This window comes from Cladophialophora immunda, assembly GCF_000835495.1.
Source record: "Cladophialophora immunda strain CBS 83496 unplaced genomic scaffold supercont1.4, whole genome shotgun sequence".
In the NCBI taxonomy this organism is placed as follows: Eukaryota; Fungi; Ascomycota; class Eurotiomycetes; order Chaetothyriales; family Herpotrichiellaceae; genus Cladophialophora; species Cladophialophora immunda.
Genome location: NW_015622544.1, coordinates 2,301,249 through 2,321,385, shown reverse-complemented (window position 1 = coordinate 2,321,385; position 20,137 = coordinate 2,301,249). Strand labels below are relative to the sequence as shown.

Sequence of the window (20,137 nt, the reverse complement as noted above, 5' to 3'; positions counted from 1 at the left end):
CGGGTTTTATGTGGTTATGGGCGGCTTAGTCGTCGATGTTTCCGACATCTACGATCACGTTCAAAGAGTCACGTTGACGCCTGAAGGAGTGGTTGAGTACGCCAAAAAGTCGAGCTGGGAGCATTTCCACGTCGAAGATGAGATAATCAGGGATAAAAGCAAGGCAGACAATTTGGCGAAGCTGTTGGTCTTCGTCCAGGTGACGTGGACATTGCTCCAGTGCATATCACGTCGTGCAGTTGGCTACCCATTAACCATCCTCGAGGTCCATACTCTTGTGCACGCCCTTTGTGCCATGCTCATGTACGCATTCTGGTTCCGAAAACCGCTGAATATAAAGGATCCAACGATGGTGGATACTGGTGCTTCTCCTGAAAGGATAGCACTTGAGCTGATGAGGCAACATGGGTCTGCTTGCAAGCCGTTTACACGTTGGGAGGGGTCTCCCCGACTCGGCAGTGAAGGATCGCTTCCATGTGTGCTTTTACACTTCGATCATACATTCTGCGAAGCCTGTTTACTCATCTTCGATACACACCGGCAACAACTTGACTCAGAACAGTTATCCAACAACGACCCTACAATCATGTCCATCCTTGAACACATCCCTCCTAGACAAAATATGTCAAATAAAAGCGATAACTGTGTTAGCATCCAGCAGGCTGTGCCTACGGCGGCGGCAATACCACAGGCAAGGATTCTGGTTACAGGGCAAACACTCAGTTCAGGCGTTGGTCCCGCAGCTTGGTCGACGGCGAAGCCATCGCGAACCCGCTCAACCGTGGCAACCTTGTTTTTAATCCTCGAGGCCAAATTATTGAGATTGCACAGACCGGACCACGTTGGACCGGATGTTGTCGAAGTTGAACCAGACCTGAAGATCCTTCTAATACAGGGAGCTAAGACTGTAAGAGGGGATGCTGATTCAGTGCGCAACTTTCCTGACTGGCGGATCAGGAACAGAATCTGCCACAAGATGGCAATATCTCTATCTCGAAAAGACATGCTACGCTGGCAGCGTGCAGGAGTTGCTTATGCTCAAGAGATCTCAGAAATGGATCTAACTGAAGGCATCAATCTCGACCCAGCAAGTATCTGCAGATTGCGCTCTTTGCACGGTTTGGTAGATGGCAAAAGGACTGATCCGATGAACACCTTCGTCCTTCGATCGCCAAATCTCTCATCTGAGGCGGCATCCGATATTTTCGATATCGAAGATGGAGGTATGTTCTGGAGTGCGTCCTTGTCGTTGGGACTGGTTTCTGGGGCATATGCCGCTGTTCATCTGGCCTTATGGAACTATGGGTTCCCCACGGGGGTTGAAGGTCTCTTGTGGAAGATCTCATGCTGTACGCTGGTTGCTCCATTTGGCATTCTCATCTGCCTCTTCTTCGGCTTTCTACCCTGCTATGCAGTTTGGAAGTATATTGAAGAACTCTTCCATGACCCTCAACAACCAGAGAATCCCAGTCAGTCCCCGAAGACCGATCCGCGTGGAACAAGTTCAGGTGCACTTCAAGGCTTGAGGTTCACTGTGGACCTCCTGGTTTCCCTGGCGCTTTTTTGCCTCGCTTATCTCGGTCTGTTTCTATTCGGCGTTGTCATCTGTGCTGCTCTCATTCTATATTTATTTTCGAGGCTCTACATCGTCGTGGAGTCATTGCTGAGTCTGCGGCGCGTTGAAGCAGGCGTGTACGACACGGTCCCCTGGGTTCAGGCGTTTCCTCATTTCTGAGTCTGATCGATTCTGGACAGCGAGAGCGCGCGAGGCCTCCGGAGGACTTGGCCTGGTGATTTGGCGAGGTTGGTGTTATGGTATGTACGTACGTATGTATGTATCTCTCAGAGCGAATGCCGACCTAAGGACGGAGGACCTACAGTACTTATGTGGCTGAGAGAGAGGAGGGCTTTGAAGGTAAGGGGCCGCCGGGATTGAGGGAAAAGAAATCACCCTCTGCGTACTTAATATACATACATACATACATCCTCCATACATACTTTAGGAGAGCATCGAAGGAGACACGATCCAGGGATCACAAGTGGCGCCTCGTACGAAGTAGCGGGAGTTCACACATGGCTTTTGAAACACTCCATACACCGAGTACAGCCGTCACCATGGTCGTCTTGATCTCAAAGCAGGGCGCGAAATCTCTGCGTTAAAACACTCTTCCAGGAGAAGCTATCTGCGGACCGAGTACATACACACACAGCTACCGACCAGGCATGTTCGTTTCGCGGGTGCCTTTGCTCGGGCGACTGCGAATAGAAGACTTTTCTCGCCCAGGGGAATTTGTTCCGTCATCTCTAGATACACTCACACACCGGTATGCAGTGGCCTTGGCTGAGCACAGGGCCGAAATTATCGCTGTTCATCTATTGCCTTTGTGCTGCCGTGCTCCACGTGTGGCCGACCAACCCGCCCGCCCATAGTCACTCATAACATTTGCAGTTCATTTCCATTTGACGCCCAAAACACCATGTCACCACACCAAAAGCCGTAGTCGAGTCAAACCGAGCCAACTCACCTCACCAATGCGGGATGCAAGTTATCGGAAGGAAAGGGAATTGATCATGATCCGAGGGTCGCAGTGACGTCCTCATCGTCGAGCCTAGTCAACCCGCCGTCATCATAGTCGTCGAACGGCAAGCCGGCCTCGCGACATCTGGATTGCCACTTGCTGGACTCGGCCCACGCAGTTCTCGCCGACTCTTTCATTCGATCAAGCCGACTGGTCAGTTCTTTGATGGCGATGTCAAAGGTAGCGCGCTCATTGTCCCATTTGTTCTTCTCGTTGTGGAATTCCTGGATGTATTCGTATGAGCGTTGGAGGATAGCGCCTTTGTTCTTCTCGGTGCCGGGCACGATCTTGGCGATGTTTTCGATGCCTTCGTTGATGACCTCGCGACGACGGCGTTCAACTGAAAAACGTCGACGTCAGCGACTTGACTCTGCCAATGCAGGCTGCGAGCATATCATACCTTCTTTGTGATTGTCTTTACGAAGCTGATGCCACTCTGCGCTTCCCACCGTGGGCTTTCCCGGGTTACTGGCATTGGCGCCGCCACGAGCATCAACAAGAGCTTGAGCGGAACTCATACCATGAACGGGGGGGCTTCCGCCGTCAAAGGTGAATGGAAGACCGGCGCTGCTGTCGTTTGGGTTGGGTTCGGGATAGGTGGGTGGATTCATGCCGGGGGCTGCAAGAGCTGCTTGGGCAGTTCGAGCGTTATCATCTGCGAGTATTGTGTCACTCTGCAGAAGAAGACTGAAGCTGGTAGCATCATGCTCGCCATTCGTGTTGGGCACCTTGGATTCACGTCCGATTTCCTGATCGCCGACAGCACGTTTGCGCTTATTGGTAGTGTTACCAGTGGTGGAGGAAACCTGGGGGTTCGCCATTGTTGAGAGATTGGGTGTGGAAAGTGCGCTGCAAAGGTGTCAATGCTGGTATTAAGAGTTCCGACAATCAGGCACCGACCCGAATCACCGCGTTTGGCTGGCGAGGAGGGGGCAGCAAGGCGAAGTGCAGAGAGGCAGCGAGGGGGACTGTGGAGATGGGACCGTGGTCAACTATGATCGCAGGGTTAGCCATGGTCAACGGACACCACCTGGGTCTGGATGGGTGAAATAGGTCAGGAAAAAGCGGGATGAAGGCATGAGTAGAGAGATGGTGTGTTGCGACGACTTGTCACATGAGGATTGCATTTTGCGGGCTAAGGGGCGCCGTGGGTGGTGAATTGGAGCGCGTCCCTGGGTCAGTTGTCTCAGTCGCAGTGAAGCTTCGAGTTGCGTTCACTGTCGGCGCCGCTGAGCACCACAACTGCAAGCGCGTCGACTTGGTCCAGACGCGCTGAAGGCGCCCGTCCAGAGGAGTGAGAGTGAGATGGGCAGCGCCGCGCATGCTGGTCGCAGCGACATCACCACGATCAAGTTGCGCCAGCGCGCAGGCTGGGAAGCGGGACAGGGTGTTGAAGGAGATCAGGTGCCATCAGGTGACTTGAGGTTGAACTTACCACTGCTGAGCTGAAATCACAGTCGCAACACGGAGGACTGGGGTGTTTTTGGGCGCGAATTTGATTTTCACAAAGAGACGACACGGGCCCAGGGGCGCCGCGGGCTGCGAGAAATTGATGAGTGGTGGTTGGGGCAGTAGGACTGGAATTGCAGCATTCCAGGTTCAGATACTCGAGGCTTCGGGATTCTAGAGGGAAACAACGACAAGCGACAGGTGGCGGGCGGCGGGCGACGGGCGTCACGGGGGAAGAGGCGGTTCATGTGACTCGCCTGCTAGAAAGCCGCTTGTCCCAGAACCGCTTAGCGCCGTCCAAAGGTCCTCCCGGGCCTTGGCGCCCGGAAAAAAACAAATGGCAGGGGCCGTTCAGTGGCATGTGACAAGGCCCAGCTTCTCTTCACCATCGTCATCACCATCCATCACCGACCAGAGTCTGACCTGACTGTATCTCGTGATCAGACGTCTGACCCTCCACTACCTACTTGGAAGTATAGAAGGACAAGGCCTTGCAATGGACCCTCTGCGGCCATCCGGACAATCCATCAGTGCTTGTCAAACATCCTCACTTGAGAACCCTCATCTCCGTGTCTTATCTCGGACTGTTCCGGATGTGTCAGCGTCAAGACACTGGATATCATAAACACCCCCTTTCACAGCCGTAGTCTTTGTCGGATATCTCTTGGGTCCGAACATGGGAAATCAGTCTGACCTTTCAGCCCTCTGGAACTTCGGTAACATCATCGGCAGCAGTCGCTGGTGGTTCTGTGACCTGCTTGAGAGACACCGAGTAGGCTGGGGCGCTGTCTGTGTCCACCATCAGTATCCCTTCCTGGGCTCGTCCAAGGATATCCCAGATCCGGACCTGCCCATCCTTGGTCATGCCCATCACACAGCTGCTGCCCGCATACCTGACCTCCCCAATCCGCGGACTGGTGCCTTCCTCGCCGGTCCTGTTAGCGCAGACAACAAATGCCTCGGACTGTGCGCCTTGGGGACCAAATAGAGGAGTGAGCCTGTTGATCCAGTAGTTGATGGTGTCCCCGTCGGGCTCCGTCACCTGACTCGACAACTCCTCGGCATCCAGCCTTGTTATCCAAGCCATGCTAATGACAACCACCTTTGCACGAGCCTCGCGCGCGTGATTGCCAAATTCATACGCCGTCCACGGAGCCTCGAATCGATATGGGTTAATGTCCATGCAGATTCCCGCCGCCGCCTTGACCTGCTGACCCTTGCCGCCAATCGGCAGCACCCCCGCCCAAAACCCCTGGCCCTGTTGAGCCCATGTCTCGTCCGTGTAGTAGAGAAAGGATTTCCGGTAGTGGGCAACGACGTCCCCTGTAGAGCTGACAAAGACAAGCGAGTTGTAGGCGATTTTGCCTGTTTCCTCGACGGTGATGCGTTGGTCGTAGATAGTGTTGTAGTTGCCTTCCTCGGCAGCCTCGGGGTATCCTACGGCCACAGTGCATTTCAGTCGTTTGGCGGTGCGGGCCGCCCATCGAGTGGAAGGGCCTGCCGCCGTCGGCTCGAGAAATGGTGCAATGGCTGCGAGCGATGGGTGATTGTAGCCTGCCACCACGAATTAGCCCCCAACGGCGTAGGCTGTGCAGAACAGCAGCACCCATCCTTCTTCCATGCGAGCAGCGGTTCCCGCCTGGCGAAATCATCCCTGGGAACAAGGGTATCTACTACAGGTATTCCTGAATGACTCACCCGTGAATGCAAGTTCGGGAAGAACCAGGAGATCGACGTCCTTCAGAAGACCCTCCCTTTCTTCTCTCATCAGCAGGCTTTCCGCTCTGCTGAAATTAGCTGCGATCTCCCCCAGCCGCGGAGAGAATTGTAGAGTCGCGATCTTCATGTCGGCAGTGACCACAGCGACATCTCAATCAAAGGGCCCGAGAAGAGAAGTACCGGTCACAACAGAGGCATGTTGTCGCGTAGGTTAGCGAACTCTCAATGTCTCAGCGTAGATTATTTCAGGGCCTGAAGATATTGGAATCCGTGGGCTTCAATATAGATTGATACAAGGCGAGAGCATTTCATTCCTCTACCAAACTTGACTTGCGAGATGGTGGTTGATAAATCAGAAAGTCGAGCAGAATTGCGGTGGATGTGGCTACGGCGGAGCAGGAGAAAGTCTCGTTCTTCAGCCGCCACCAACAAATGCACCAAGCAGAAAGCAATGAAGATCGTAAGAGCGATTGATAGTTCTTAAGCAACAGCAAGCAATGCTCAATTGATCTGTCGCTGTTGCTTAAGAACTATCAAAACCACTGCCGGCGCCATCACAGCAAAATCTTCTGCACAGTCACGTGACCGTACAACCTGACCACCACGCCAGCCCACTACAGTACAATCATAATGTTTGGGTATATGTACTGCAGTCTTCGCAGCAATTCAGAAGGTACCCCCAGCCTTGTGACGCCACTGCTGCCACAATTACCACTTCAAGCGGCTTTTGCGCCCTCCTCGTCCTCAGCAGCATTTTCTCTCTTCTGCCTCTCTCTTTCCCGTTTCCTTTCTAATAGTCGATTCAACTTCTTGGCCACATTGAATACCCCTCCCGTTCCTGATCCGCAGGCGGCACACGAGGGATCTTTTCGATATCGCTTCAACGCGCATGCCTCACAGAAGTAATGGCCGCACTTCGTGACAATGGGGTTTGTATAAGACTTTTTGCAGATGATGCACGCAAACGGTATGCTCTCAAGCAGCTTTTCATCGTCTTCATCATCCTCTGTTGACTGAGCGTTGCGATTCGCCGATGCTACCATTTTGGCAGCCGGATTCTTTCCTTTAGTACTGATTTCCCAATCTCGATCGAGCTGCCAACCTTGCTTGTAGTCCTCGCGTGCATGGAGGAATTTGCAATTGTCGCCGAATCCACAAAATCCGGTTTGTTTGTAATCCTTGCAGACATCGGGGGCAAAATCTGTGACAGTGATCGTCCTCACGTTGGTCGAAGATTTGAGGGGCCCGACCTGTTTCGGAGCGCGATCAGGATTCTTCTGTATGAATGACTGGTAATTTGCAACGCCTTTATACGTCCCATCCGGAGCAGCCATATCTGGCCTCTTGGAAGAAGAGTTCTCGGGTTTTTGGTTGCCATCCTCATCATACCAGTTCGACGCTTTGGTAGCGTCGTCCCTGTTCGTAGCAGCAATCACGGGCGCCGTCGATTTTACTTCGGCGGGCGTCTCGCGAGTTTCAGGATTGACCTTTGACGATGCGGTGACGCCGGCATTCTTCCGTCTTCGCTTGATTTGTCTTCCCTCCTCGTCTTCGAAAGATGAAAACCCCGAATCCGAGTCATCGTCTTGCGGAGGAGTGGCGGCTCGCTTTCGAATGGTAGACTTGATTTTGGGATTTCTCTTTTTGAAGGTGACTTGCGGTGTCTCAACCGCAACCTGTGGGTCCTCCATCGTGAGTATGTGGTGAGAGAGCCAGAGGTGAGTGTTAGAAACGTAAACCGCTATCAACTGAGGATTTAAAGCACAGGAGGAGGCGAGGATTCTGGAAGCTGCGCAGACAGCATCGCAGGCGGTTTTCGGCAGTGTTGCTTGCATAAGCCAAGCAATTAACTGATCGACAGCGCTAAACTTTATTTTGCTGCTCGCCATAGTTGCCTCTTGTGGATAACCAGGTCAATTTCTCCGACTGCATCTCCAATCCGTTCAAGCTGCGCGCATCCTAAACCCGCGGATCAAGACACCAAAACAGCATGTGGCAGATTTAACCCTCGACCTTCTCGTTTCTTCCACCATGTTATTTGATCTCATGTTGCCTTGAACATACCTTCTTCTTCCTTGGGTGGCCTGTCATCCCCCAATCAGGCCATGGTAGACCATGCAGGCCCGGGTCAGCAAGCAGGGACTTCTGGAGATGCCTCTCCAAACCCCAGTCCGACAGCAGAGGAACGTAACCGACGCAAGATAGTCAGCTTCAAGGTCACCCATGTTCTTCTTACCCTGTTCTTCTTATGGTTGATGTGAGTCGTGCAGGCCACGCGTTGCGCCCGCGCTCAAGCCACAGGCTGACCGAGTTAGGACTGTACATATTGTTGGCATTCTGTTCTTTGCTAAAGGCTTTCTTCTCACCAGATTGGTGTTGGACAACAAATCCGAATGTGGGATACTTCCATCTGACAACCCTTCTCGGGAGACTGGCGGATGCTGGCATCCAAAGTCATTCGACCGAGCTGTCGTCATAATAATTGATGCTTTACGATATGATTTCACCATTCCTTCTCATCGTTTCTATACAGAACCTCAGAAAAAGTTCTACTTAGACAATCTACCCATTCTTCACCAGACCGCTGTATCGAACCCTTCCAATGCAATCCTGCTTCCGTTTATCGCCGATCCTCCGACGAGCACTCTTCAACGCCTGAAGGGTTTGACAACTGGGACTCTTCCTACATTTATCGACATTGGCTCAAATTTTGCTGGTACAGCTATCGAAGAGGATAATATCATTTCTCAGCTGAAAGATGCCGGAAAAACAATAGTACAACTTGGAGATGATACGTGGCATTCACTCTTTCCTGGATATTTCGATCCAAATATGACACGACCGTATGATTCTTTCAACGTGTGGGACTTGCATACCGTCGACAACGGGGTCATCGAGCATATTATGCCTTTGCTAGACCAGTCGCCTGTGCGGTGGGACGTCATTTTTGGCCATTTCCTTGGGGTCGATCACGCAGGCCACCGATACGGTCCTGACCATCCCGCGATGGCCGAAAAACTCCGCCAAATGGATGGTGTCATTCGGCAAATGATGGAGAAGATTGACGATACAACACTCCTCGTGGTCATGGGCGACCATGGCATGGACACCAAAGGGGACCACGGCGGGGAGTCTGACGAGGAGATCGAAGCAGCGCTATGGATGTATTCAAAGAAGCCTCGCTTCGGACGGATCGATGGGGCCGATACGTTGCCGCCGGCCACAGCGAAGGAGCGCCCAGTTGGTCAAATTGATCTGGTCTCAACTCTGTCAATCCTGCTTGGCCTCCCCATCCCCTTCAACAATCTCGGCAAACCAATTGCTGAAGCCTTTGCAGGCGCTGGGACGACAGACTGGGAAAATCTTGCCAAAGTGGAGCAACTGGTCCAGAGTCAGATATCAAGGTATCAAAAGTATTATACGCGTTCACGAGACCTGGGTCTGCCTGAAGAAGCATACACGAACCAAAACCGCTACATGGTCGATTCAATAGAGGCTACAGCGCACGGCAAGTGGAAGGACGCACACAATGCCCTTGTCAGCTGGCACAGAGAGTTGATATCCATGTACCGACAGCTGTGGGCCAATTTCAACTTGACCGACATGTTGATTGGTGTTCAGCTTTCCGGTCTCGGATTGGGGTTCTTGTTCCTATTTTCCTGCTTCTTGGAAGGAGACAAAGCTGGGTTGGCTGTGCATCTGATTAGAAGCGCCGGACTGGGTTCGGCACTGGGCGCTGCGGCAGGCGCTTTGACTGGACTATTTTTGCCTGCTCAATTCACGGTGGTGGCCGGTCTGATATTTGGCGCAGGCATCGGTGGCATCGTGGCCGCCAGTTTCTGGTCTTGTCAACACCTTTTTGCTCCAAAATCGTACCTACCGTCTGCATGGGGATGGCTGGCCTTCGTCTTCTGTGTGACCCAATCGGCGGGATTCGCATCGAATTCCTACACCATCCACGAAGACACTATCCTCCTCTTTTTCTTGAGTTCGTTCGGGATTGTGTCTCTAATCTCGTCGTTACGACAAGCGTCCACACCTGATCGAGTACTAGGCACATACCAATCGGTCGTCTTCATATTCCTCGCTCGAGCTGCATCATTCTCGCGTCTTTGTCGAGAAGAGCAGATGCCCGGCTGTCACTCAAGCTTTTATGCTTCGACAAATTCATCGACATCGGCCCCTTGGCAGCTTCTCATCCCTTATACCGTGGCTCTGATTATACCGGAAATCATCAAGGCGTTCTACAAGGGCACTGCATCGTATGCAGGGTCGGCCGGCTTTTGGATAGGCTTCAGTGTCCGTATGGGCCTGTTGCTTATAGCCGCCTATTGGACGATTGATGCTGCGGATAATGGAGACTGGCTGCTGGGGCGAGTCTCGCCAGCAACGCTCAAGACCGTCAGCATCACCCTGGCCAGGTGTGCCCTGGCAATCGCGATTCCTGTCGGGATAGGGACTTTTGTGTGGGCGAAACCGTGTATCGATATCTCAATAACCGAACCGACAACTGCGACTGATGAGACTGGCACTCGCGGCCGACCTCAATTAGCCGTCTTTGGCTATGCGAACGTCTTCGGCAGCCGTTATTTCATTATGATTCCGATCCTTGTCCTGGCAGTGTCACTGCTTCTGCCACCTATGGGTCAATATTCTATTGCTATCCTCACCTGGCAGATTTTGTGCCTTCTCGAGATTTTAGATACCAACGGACTTACTGCTACCTCTGCCACCAAATCCAGCATTGGCCCAGTTATGCTCGCTATCCTGGGGTCTTACCATTTCTTCAAGACCGGCCATCAGGCAACCTTGGCCTCAATTCAATGGAATTCGGCATTCGTCCCTCTGCGTACGATTCAATATCCTTGGTCTCCGCTCCTTGTTGTGCTGAATACCTTTGGAGCTCAGATCATCTGCGCGGCAGCGGTGCCGTTGACGGTCCTGTGGAAGAGACCGATTGACAAAGCAGGTCTACGTTGGTTATGGACCGATGTGCTTGGGGCTTGTCTCACGCATGCTCTGTACTATGCGACAATCCAACTCGCCACGACGATGTGGGCAGGACACTTGCGACGGCATTTGATGCTGTACCGAGTATTCATGCCACGATATCTCATGGCCAACGGGGTGCTGCTCATTGTGGATATGGTGCTGGCTTTCGTTGCCTTGGCTGGTGTGAGAGTTGTCGGGCTCAGCGTTGGTGAGGTGTTCGGCTTTTGAAGGTTGCGGACTACTGGCGCCGCGGAGGATCTGCAGGAGCCGAGAGAAATTCCACTAACCATGCTTGAACAAGGTCCGGTGTGCACCTGTATAGCTAAGGTCCTCAGTTAATCAGTCACTCTGTATCTGGCAAATGTGCCAAATGTGCAAACCTTCAGGCAGACACGGACCACGACTCGCCGCAGGTTGCACTTCATCTAAGGAATGTCGCCGTTAGTCACGCGATACACGGAAGGAGAAAAGCAAAAGCTGAGTCAGGAAAAAGGATGTACCATTCACAGTGCCACGAGTGTCATTCCCCTCAATGAACCTGTTGGCGGTTGATGCTGGATTTCCGAAAGCGAAGAATGGGGCGCAGGCGCAGAAAGCATCCCTGCGCGAGACACGACTGCCCTTACGTCATCAGCCAATCTCTGTTCCCCAATTGACCGAGCAGCTCCAGAGGCTCCAGAGGCATTCGCCGTATATTAACCAGCTGCGTTTGCTGTCACTGCTCGAAATTTTCACCTTTCCACCACTTCTCTTCTTCCTCAGACTCGTCTCAGAAGGCCTTTTCAGATCTTGCTAACGCCTCGCCTGCTCAACTGTCTTCAGGAGCCAAACCATCCTACGCCCCTCTGCCATACTCTGTACCCCGCATCCATTGAGAAAGCCCCCCCTCCATCCGCCACAATGCCTATCTCGGTGCCCTCCTCTACCTCTCTCCACGACCTGTTCAGCCTCAAGGGCAAGGTCATCATTGTCACCGGTGCCTCCGGGCCCACCGGGATTGGTACCGAAGCTGCCCGAGGATGTGCAGAAATGGGTGCCGACGTGGCCATCACATATTCGACTCGTCCTCAGGGAGGTGAGAAGAACGCCAAAGAACTCCAAGAGAAATACGGCGTCAAGTCCAAGGCATACAAGTGCAATGTTGGAAGCTACGAAGAGGTGGAGAAGCTTGTCCAAGACGTCATCAGAGACTTTGGCAAGGTCGATGTCTTTATCGCCAACGCTGGTCGAACTGCCGACAGCGGCATCCTGGATGCCCCTGTCGAGAAGTGGAACGAGGTCATCCAAACGGATTTGAACGGTGTCTACCACTGTGCACGAGCTGTCGGTCTGCATTTCAGAGAGCGCAAGACCGGCAGCTTCATCATCACCGCATCCATGTCTGGCCACATTGCCAACTATCCTCAAGAACAGGTCGGTCCTTACTTTTCATTCTTTCCGTATGGTGACTTGCATGTGCTGATCATTCAATTAGACGTCCTACAACGTCGCCAAGGCTGGCTGCATCCATATGGCACGCTCCCTAGCCAACGAATGGCGAGACTTTGCCCGTGTGAATTCGATCTCTCCTGGCTACATTGACACCGGTCTCTCGGACTTTGTTCCTCAGGACATTCAACAGTTGTGGCACAGCATGATTCCTATGGGCCGTGATGGCAAGGCCACCGAACTCAAGGGTGCCTATGTTTATCTTGCAAGTGATGCGAGCTCCTATACCACCGGCACCGACATCATTATTGACGGCGGATACTGCGCCCGATAAATGTATAACTGATATAAAACAGGCGGAAAGCTAGTCGGTCGAGGAGCATTGAAGAGCTGGAAATATCAACGTCAAGAAATTAGCCTCAGCCAGGCCGCCTGCAAGATGAAATGTGGCTGCAGTGAGCAGCACTGACATGTGCGACAAGGCTGGGCTAAAAAAAATTCCCGTTCAGGAGTCAAATCCTCTACCAAACTCTCTGGCGAGCCAGGTGAATATATCATATATTTCCAAACGAACAAAAGGCTATTGTGGCCATCCTGCGAGCAGTAAACCTGCGGCTTCTTTTGGTTCTCTGCACTATTTTTTCTCAATCATCTTTTTTCAGCCTCGTTTTACAATACCGAATGCCGAGTTTCGGTCGCTTCCCAAGCCAACGCAAGATACACTCGGTTACCGAACCTCAGGTCACGTCTCCCCGACTCCCTGATCTCTTTCCTGATGATCTTCCTCTCCAACGCGACTGGCAGGTTTGCTACTCACTCGATTGCTTCATCTCCTCCTTTCGAGCAGCTAGCTCACTGGCACCTTTGACCAGGTGGCTGAGGTCGCCCACAGGGATATTCAGCGGAAAATCCACGGCGGCCAGCAGCTGCGCCGTCAGGAGGTACCAACCCAGAAGGCAGACGGCGAAGAGCAAGCCGCCGGCCGCATGCTGACACTTCAAAGACACGGCTGCATTACCTTCGGCTAGCTCCCAGTATACAGCGGCCATCAGCCCAAATGCCGGGACGAGCGAGAGGAAGATGAGGACGAAGCAGATGTTGGTCCTCAGAGAGCAGATCAAGTAGATGAAGCAGAGTACGCCCATATATATCATGAAGAAGGCGAATGTGTTCGCAAACGTCGGGTTCATGCTGCTCGTGGCCGGGTGGCTTGGGTCGTAAGCGATCGAGGCGTGGTAGAAGGGCGTCAATGTCGCGGCCCAGCCGAGCCAGAAGGCGCCAAAGGATCCAAACACCACAAAGGGAAATGTGTTGCCCAGGATGAATTCGAGGACCGAGCCAATGATCATCAACATGCCTCCGAAGAAATAGTATACGCCACTGTTTCGTGCGCACCGAGCGATGTTGGTTAGTTACCGTTCTCTGTGAGTGAACCAGAATGGGAGAACAGGACAAGGGAGCTTACACTTCAGCAGCACCGGAGCCGCCTGACCCCCTCCATCCAAGGAGGATGTTGCAAAGGGGGCTGAGGGAGAGTAAGAAGCCACACAGAGCTCTAGAGAAGAAGAATGAAAGTAAGCGTCTTCCCTGATACAAGTTTCTCATCCGCTCCCTTTTCGGTTCGATGCCAACATGGCGCCGTCTGCATGCGTCAGGGGTCCATTGGACGGGGGCACTCACAGTGGCGTTGGATTCCCAACTGTCGAACGGATATTGTTCGACACCCGGTTCTTGGGTGAGAGGTATATCTTCTCAAAAAGCTCTGGCGTAATGGTCAGGCTCCCTGCGGTCCGCAGCCTACGCAGCGCCGTGTCGCGGTCATAGTCGTCGTGGTGCATATCATACTCTGTGACATCTGGTTTGTGGTTCTGGTCAGCGGTGGTGGAGTTGTGTTGCAGCAAGTTGTTGCTGTCGTTGACGCTGCCGGTCGTCATGGTGTTGGCCATTTCCCCCTTGCCAGAATCGATGCTGTTCGATGTGGACACTTGCTTCCTCTTTCCCTTCTGCTGTACCTTTTTCGTTCACAGGGATCGATCTGCTGGCTGCTGGCTGCTGGCTTCGCGTGTGCTCTCTTTACATGAAGGAAAGAACTTGGTAGATGCCAGAGATCGAAGCACACAAAAGGATACACGCACCCCAGAGTCTTTCCCCTGGGCGAGCGGTAATGGCTCATATATGCCTCCTCCATCTTCAGAGGCTGGTGTACCCCGCCTCCCCAACTCCCTCGTGGTGGAGATTGGGGACTTGTTTGAGATGAATGAGTGGATGGACGAATACGTCGTGCCTCCCTACTGTTCTGTCCCTACCCCATATTCAAGAAAACTTGAGAGTCTCCCGCACAACGTATCATTCCCCCGTCGTCCTCGCCTGGTGTTTGTCCTCGGACAACCGGAGCTACTATTACATCGCGTATAGGCTAGACCTTACCGCTATGCCTGGGCGCTGGTCGAAAGCAGGAGATGACGCAGTATGGCGTCGTAGGTGTCTTCTCGCCGAGTTTCTTCCCCTTCCCAGCGAACGGAGCTGCCATCTCCTGCCCGTCCGGACCGGCGGTGCCTGTCCAGAAACCCTCCCAGAAAGCTCTGGTAAATAAGCCAAATGAATCCTCTGGACGGGTCAATGTGCAAGAGGTAGAGGGAGAAAATAGTTGAGTGCTGCATATGGGGAAAGAGATTGAAGTGTTGGGAGATGAGGTGCCGTCTCCGACCCATACCAACCGCCCCGGGCGGCCTACATGTCATCATGTTCCCATGGAAGTTGGTATTTAATACTTCAGAAAGATGTCTTTTTAGGTCACCAATACCTTAGTCGTCGTATACCAACGAGGTTGGCGGCCTAGAAACGCCATCACCACTGTGCGAGCAGGGTCTGCCGTCTTCGTGCAAGATAACTGTTGAGAGAGATATGCTATGTGTGGATTCTTGAGATTGTATAACCTTAAAAAGGCTTCTCAAGGCCTGGTCGTCGCTGTCTGTCCGGTCCACACAGAGAGACTACGTATATGGCGGAAGTTGTGTATAGTCCGATGCTTTGAGGGTGCGACGCGCGAGGCTGCGCGAGGCTATACGAAGCTGAGATATATTACGCAACCCACGAGACTCAATGCCTCCTTCTCTCCCTGTCTGGAGGCACTTCACCAACGTCCGTCCTCGCCATATATTAGCCGTCATCCTCATCCGCCTTCCCACCTGTGATGTACCATTCTGTGAAAAGAAAGGGGAAAGGTCACGGCACGATTAGGCCATGTTGGGGGGACGTCAAGGGAAAAAAACCACATCCGGCCGGATCGTCGCAGCCGCCTGTTCCAAGACGAAGACCCGCAACTACCAGTGATGAGCGATACTCGACCGGCAGTATGCTCCATAGCATGAACTGCGGGTTGAAAACAGAACCCAAGAGAGAAAATCCACCAAAGTGAAGCCCGAACCAAGTCTCAAGCTGCCTCCCTGGCTTGTAGTTTACAACTTTTCCCTCTCGTTCCAATCCACCTTTGTCAGGGACTGGGGCTCAGATCCGGCAGCCGATCGCTAGAGACTAGAACTCTGAACCTCGAATCCGATCTCGTCTGTTCCGATAGAGGGCGGCGATTCGCGGGGTCAGACTAACTTGTGATAAACTAGAGCATCGGTACGCCCTCCTTGCCTTTTCTTCTCACCTGTCTTCTACCATGTGATAATACCTCTTTTTTTATCCTAACGGCTTGTATAGAATCCAACGAACCATCAGACATCGAGCTCTGGCCGCTGAGGATTACTGAAGGAGAATTTTGGAGCTATTGACGACCTACGAGCTGGTTTACCCGTTGAGATTTCAATCAGAGAGACTCTAGGCCGGGTTCCGGGTCAAGTCAAAACGACGTAGTCAACCCGTGACTTACTCCACGTCATCCTGACGAACATGGACGCTCCCAAAAGGTTGCCCTCAGGAAATGATCTCGAAAAGGGCCCATCTGGCGTCATGGGCGAAGAAATTCCAATATCAGATTCACCGGACGAGGATTCACCGGACGACTATGACGAAAATGCGGGACTTTCAGAGTTGGCCATGCCCCAGCCTGCCCGTCCAGAGGACCCCGAGCAGGACGATTTGGAGCGAGAAGAAATAGCAGCTCGGAGGTTGAGCACGCGAGGCCGGGCGTCTGATGATGAATACCTCACCGAGCTTCGAGTGCCCTCGATCGTCAATCGCGGTGCCGAGGGCGAGCGTCGACCGTCGGGGCCTGCCGTCGAGTCGCCTCCTCCCAGTAGCGAAGAAAAAGAAGAGGATTCCGGGACGGGTCGCCATCATCCGGCGCTGGTACCGCTCACCGAGGTCTACGTGGTTGGACACCTCATCTTCTTCGCCATCTTGGGCACCCTAAGTCGACTTGGGGTCGAGGCCATCAACACGTACCCCGATGCCCCTGTGATATCGCCCGTGCTCTGGGCTAACGTCGGCGGCTCCCTCATCTTTGGATTCCTCGCCGAGGACCGCCAGCTGTTCAAGCAGGAATGGGGTTCACATTCGGACCCTTGGTCCCATCAGCACCCCAGAGGAGAACGACGAAGTGATGGCGCTGGCGACGAGGTTGCGTCCAAGCACAAGCACCTGAAAGTCAAGAAGACGATCCCCTTGTACATTGGCCTCTCGACCGGCTTCTGCGGCTCGTTCACCTCCTTCTCGACTTTCCTCCGGGACGCTTTCCTCGCGCTGAGTGGACAGCTCGAGTCGCTGACGCACCACCAGGCCCCGAGCCCAAGGAGGCGCGGGTATGATTTCGAGGCTTTCGTCGCCGTCCTCATTGTGCAAGTGGCGTGTTCTCTAGCGGCATTGAAGTTCGGCGCCCACCTGGCCCTGGCCACGCAGAAAGCAATGCCGACGCTCCCCTTCCGCTTCGCCCGTCGCCTCTTGGACCCCACGATCCTCTTTCTCGGCGTCGGGTGCTGGGTCGGAGCGATCCTGCTCGCGATCTGGCCGCCCCACGACGCCTGGAGGGGCCAGGTGATCTTCTCCCTCGTCTTCGCGCCCGCGGGCTGCCTGTTCCGGTTCTACCTCTCCAAGCACCTGAACCAGCGCATCCCGGCGTTCCCCGTGGGGACTTTCCTGGCCAACATCTCCGGCACCGCCGCGCTAGGCGTGTGCTTCATCGTCCAGCGCTTCGGCCACCACGGCGTGCTCTCATGCCAGGTCCTCAACGGCGTCATGGACGGCTTCAGCGGCTGCGCCACCACCGTGAGTACCTGGGTGGGCGAGCTGGAGACGCTCCGACGCCGGCATGCCTACATCTATGGCGGCGCCAGCTTGGCCGTTGGCCTGGCGATCCTGGTCGTCATCATCGGGAGTCTGTTGTGGAGCGCGGGCTTTGACGTCCCGGCATGTCACATGTAAACGAGGGTATCATCATCGACAGAAGAGGGAGAGAGAGTAAAAGGGGTGGCACATGGAAAAAACACAGACAACCCACAACACACAAAAGCATCATAGAGTTTGGACATCGTCATCGCGGACAGAATGAACGGAGTTATATAGAACCAACTTGCTAGAATTTTCCAATAGAGTGGGCCCCGACACCCGGATCGCAACCAGTTGGGCGGGCGAGGTTCAGCGAGTCGCCACGACATTCGACTGGATTCTTTCACCTGGGCTTGATCTACGCAGGAAGAGAAAGGGTAACACACATGGAAGGACACAGTTTGTGGTAGGCGGTGTGGGCATGAGATATCAAATCGTGTCACAGCATCGCACGCTATGCCAAGTCAGATGTTTCAAGCCAGGTATGGAACAGCAAATGCGTGGCTGGCCACGAAGAATAGCTCGAGAATGTCTAAGAGACATCGACAACGGGGCCGGGACGGGAAATCAAAGGAGAAGAAAGACGAGAGGGTATTACCATTATTACGCTTTGACTATGAAAGCTTGCCGGCTATCAAGAATTCCGCCATCAATCCGCAATTATGCTGCTCCGGGGGGGGGGGGGTTACTCCTCCTGGCCATTCATTTCCTTTCCTCTCTTCAAAAGATTTGATCACGTTCTCCAGCTTATGGGGTATATTCCTTCATAGATAACCACACCATTCGCTCCTGTACGCTCACGAGCACGGGCATGACTGCCACGAGTAGCACCCGCATTGAGATCCTAGGGCCTTTTTCGGGGCGCGATTGGCAGACTCCTACCCAACTCCCTCACGGAGCCGTAGCGGGCAACTCGCCCTCGGTGACGGGACCGCTCGCCTCGGTGACGCCGTCCGTGTGACCTCCCGGGGCGGGCGTTTTCTCCGCGCCGTCCGCCCCGGGGACGTGGAGCGGGTCGTCGTAGGTCCGCATGCGCAGGCCCAGGCGCGCGGGGTCGATGGTCCAGTGGCTGAAGAGGAAGAAGGCGCTCGTGATCGGGATGAGGCAGCAGTCCAGGATGCCGTAGAAGATGAACTCGGAGTCGGGCGGGATCACGTTGCCGCCCTCGGACACGCCCCAGCACACCGGGTACAGCATCCAGAGCATCCACACCCAGCCGGCGGTGAGGTGGTGCGCCCACGCCACGTCCTTGCCCAGCGCCAGCGCGAACCGGCGCGGCAGCCAGAGCAGCTGGTAGCCGATCAGGAGCCAGCACCAGATCCAGAAGCCGTAGTAGCCTATTTGTTGGGGACGGAACGGTTAGTTTTGGGGGGCTCTTTTTCTCTTGCCTTTTGAGCAATTCGGTATAGGTTCAGGGAGATCATCTCACCCCATTTGTAGTCCGTGCGGACCACGGCCCCGACCACAGCCAGGATCGCCATCGAGCTGCTGAGGAAACAGGTCCAGAAGACATTGATCCCTGGCACAACCGAGCCGAGCAGGATGGCGGCAGACAACAACGGCCAGATCAGAAACCTGTTGAGAGGAGTTAAAACCGAGGGGTTCTGGCGGCATGGCATTTTCAGTGGCATTCACTTACCAGCCGCAGTAGCGAACCCACCAGATCTGACGGTTGACGCCCGCAACCAGGTGGCTGCTGCGTCGCCACTCGACGTCAATGGGCACCCAGCCAAGGTTCGACGCCATGCTGTAGTGCTCGACCATTGCCACAAAGGCGGCGAGGGAGAGCATATAGTAGAAGAGGCGGTTGCTGGCTGGCTTCAAGAAGCTGACTGCCATTATGGCCAGCATGGTCGTGCCCATGACCGACATGACCGCCCAGTACCAATCCGAACCACGGGTGGTGATGTGGATGTCCACAGTCCGGCCATTCACAATGAACGGGTTTGTGTGGAGAGCACGGTTGCCGCCCATTGTGATGCTGGCTAGATTGCGGTCAAGAACAGATGGTGGTGGTGGAAATGCAAAAAAATGGTAGAAGGATCCTTCAGAGTCTCTCGCAAACGCTGTCTGATGAGAATGGCCCGAAAGTGAATGACCACAGAACACGAGGCGGGAGCATCTGTATTATAGATGTCAAAGGGATGAGGGCTAGGTAGTTTGGAGCCTCGTCCGGACCATGACGATGATGTGCGGAGATGGTTGAATTGTACGGATCACCCGACTTGGTTCCCAACTTACCGCTAGAGAGTGTCCGGGATCAGGATCAACATGGCACATGATGGGCTGGGAGGGGTCCTGGACCAGTGGCAGAATATTTCTCCAGCCAAAAGCCTGCTCAGAGGCGTGTAGACAGAGGAGGAGAGCACGTATAGACCCTGCTGGCCGCCAGATCCGTCCGGACAACAATAACTCCAGCTTGTGACATGTCGGATATCATCTGATTTTGAAACTTGCAGCTCGACGCATTTGGTTACATGTGCGGCCGAGTGCCCTGAAGGAAATACTGTCCCACCTGCCGTGGCGGAAAAAGCGGACCACTTTGAGGGTCAGGGAGAGTATACATCGCTGTACTTCGACAGAACTGGATGTGGTTTGATGGAGTCCTGCATATCGGGTGGAACACGCTAGATCAATTTTGGCCTGAGGATCGCCTTTTGGGGTATGGTCCGTTTACTAGCGCATTGTTGTTGCTTGAC

At 53.8% G+C, this 20,137-nt stretch overlaps 8 protein-coding genes across 8 annotated transcripts; 3 read left to right on the top strand and 5 right to left on the bottom strand.

Annotated features, from left to right (window-relative positions):
• Nucleotides 1-16: 16 nt before the first annotated feature.
• PV07_07197 (uncharacterized protein) lies at nucleotides 17-1,735 on the top strand (the record flags this gene model as incomplete). The annotated part of the gene is made up of 1 exon (XM_016394260.1): nucleotides 17-1,735. One exon carries the CDS (start codon nucleotides 17-19, stop codon nucleotides 1,733-1,735), a length of 1,719 nt encoding a protein of 572 aa, XP_016247679.1.
• Nucleotides 1,736-2,569: 834 nt separating this feature from the next.
• Nucleotides 2,570-3,400, bottom strand: PV07_07196 (uncharacterized protein; the record flags this gene model as incomplete). Its single annotated transcript, XM_016394259.1, has 2 exons — nucleotides 2,570-2,919; nucleotides 2,980-3,400. The coding sequence occupies 2 exons, from the start codon at nucleotides 3,398-3,400 to the stop codon at nucleotides 2,570-2,572; spliced, it is 771 nt and encodes a 256-aa protein (XP_016247678.1).
• A 1,325-nt stretch (nucleotides 3,401-4,725) lies between these two features.
• On the bottom strand, nucleotides 4,726-5,874 carry PV07_07195 (uncharacterized protein; the record flags this gene model as incomplete). The annotated part of the gene is made up of 2 exons (XM_016394258.1): nucleotides 4,726-5,582; nucleotides 5,727-5,874. The coding sequence occupies 2 exons, from the start codon at nucleotides 5,872-5,874 to the stop codon at nucleotides 4,726-4,728; spliced, it is 1,005 nt and encodes a 334-aa protein (XP_016247677.1).
• A 589-nt stretch (nucleotides 5,875-6,463) lies between these two features.
• PV07_07194 (uncharacterized protein) lies at nucleotides 6,464-7,438 on the bottom strand (the record flags this gene model as incomplete). Its single annotated transcript, XM_016394257.1, has 1 exon — nucleotides 6,464-7,438. The coding sequence occupies one exon, from the start codon at nucleotides 7,436-7,438 to the stop codon at nucleotides 6,464-6,466; it is 975 nt and encodes a 324-aa protein (XP_016247676.1).
• Nucleotides 7,439-7,852: 414 nt separating this feature from the next.
• PV07_07193 (uncharacterized protein) lies at nucleotides 7,853-10,967 on the top strand (the record flags this gene model as incomplete). Its single annotated transcript, XM_016394256.1, has 2 exons — nucleotides 7,853-8,004; nucleotides 8,063-10,967. 2 exons carry the CDS (start codon nucleotides 7,853-7,855, stop codon nucleotides 10,965-10,967), a joined length of 3,057 nt encoding a protein of 1,018 aa, XP_016247675.1.
• Nucleotides 10,968-11,639: 672 nt separating this feature from the next.
• Nucleotides 11,640-12,501, top strand: PV07_07192 (uncharacterized protein; the record flags this gene model as incomplete). The annotated part of the gene is made up of 2 exons (XM_016394255.1): nucleotides 11,640-12,152; nucleotides 12,214-12,501. The coding sequence occupies 2 exons, from the start codon at nucleotides 11,640-11,642 to the stop codon at nucleotides 12,499-12,501; spliced, it is 801 nt and encodes a 266-aa protein (XP_016247674.1).
• A 475-nt stretch (nucleotides 12,502-12,976) lies between these two features.
• Nucleotides 12,977-14,101, bottom strand: PV07_07191 (uncharacterized protein; the record flags this gene model as incomplete). The annotated part of the gene is made up of 3 exons (XM_016394254.1): nucleotides 12,977-13,547; nucleotides 13,633-13,722; nucleotides 13,848-14,101. The coding sequence occupies 3 exons, from the start codon at nucleotides 14,099-14,101 to the stop codon at nucleotides 12,977-12,979; spliced, it is 915 nt and encodes a 304-aa protein (XP_016247673.1).
• A 4,034-nt stretch (nucleotides 14,102-18,135) lies between these two features.
• On the bottom strand, nucleotides 18,136-19,517 carry PV07_07190 (uncharacterized protein). Its single transcript, XM_016394253.1, has 3 exons — nucleotides 19,078-19,517; nucleotides 18,868-19,013; nucleotides 18,136-18,775 (listed from the first exon to the last, which is right to left on the bottom strand). The coding sequence occupies exons 1-3, from the start codon at nucleotides 19,410-19,412 to the stop codon at nucleotides 18,330-18,332; spliced, it is 927 nt and encodes a 308-aa protein (XP_016247672.1). The 5' UTR covers nucleotides 19,413-19,517; the 3' UTR covers nucleotides 18,136-18,329.
• Nucleotides 19,518-20,137: the final 620 nt, after the last annotated feature.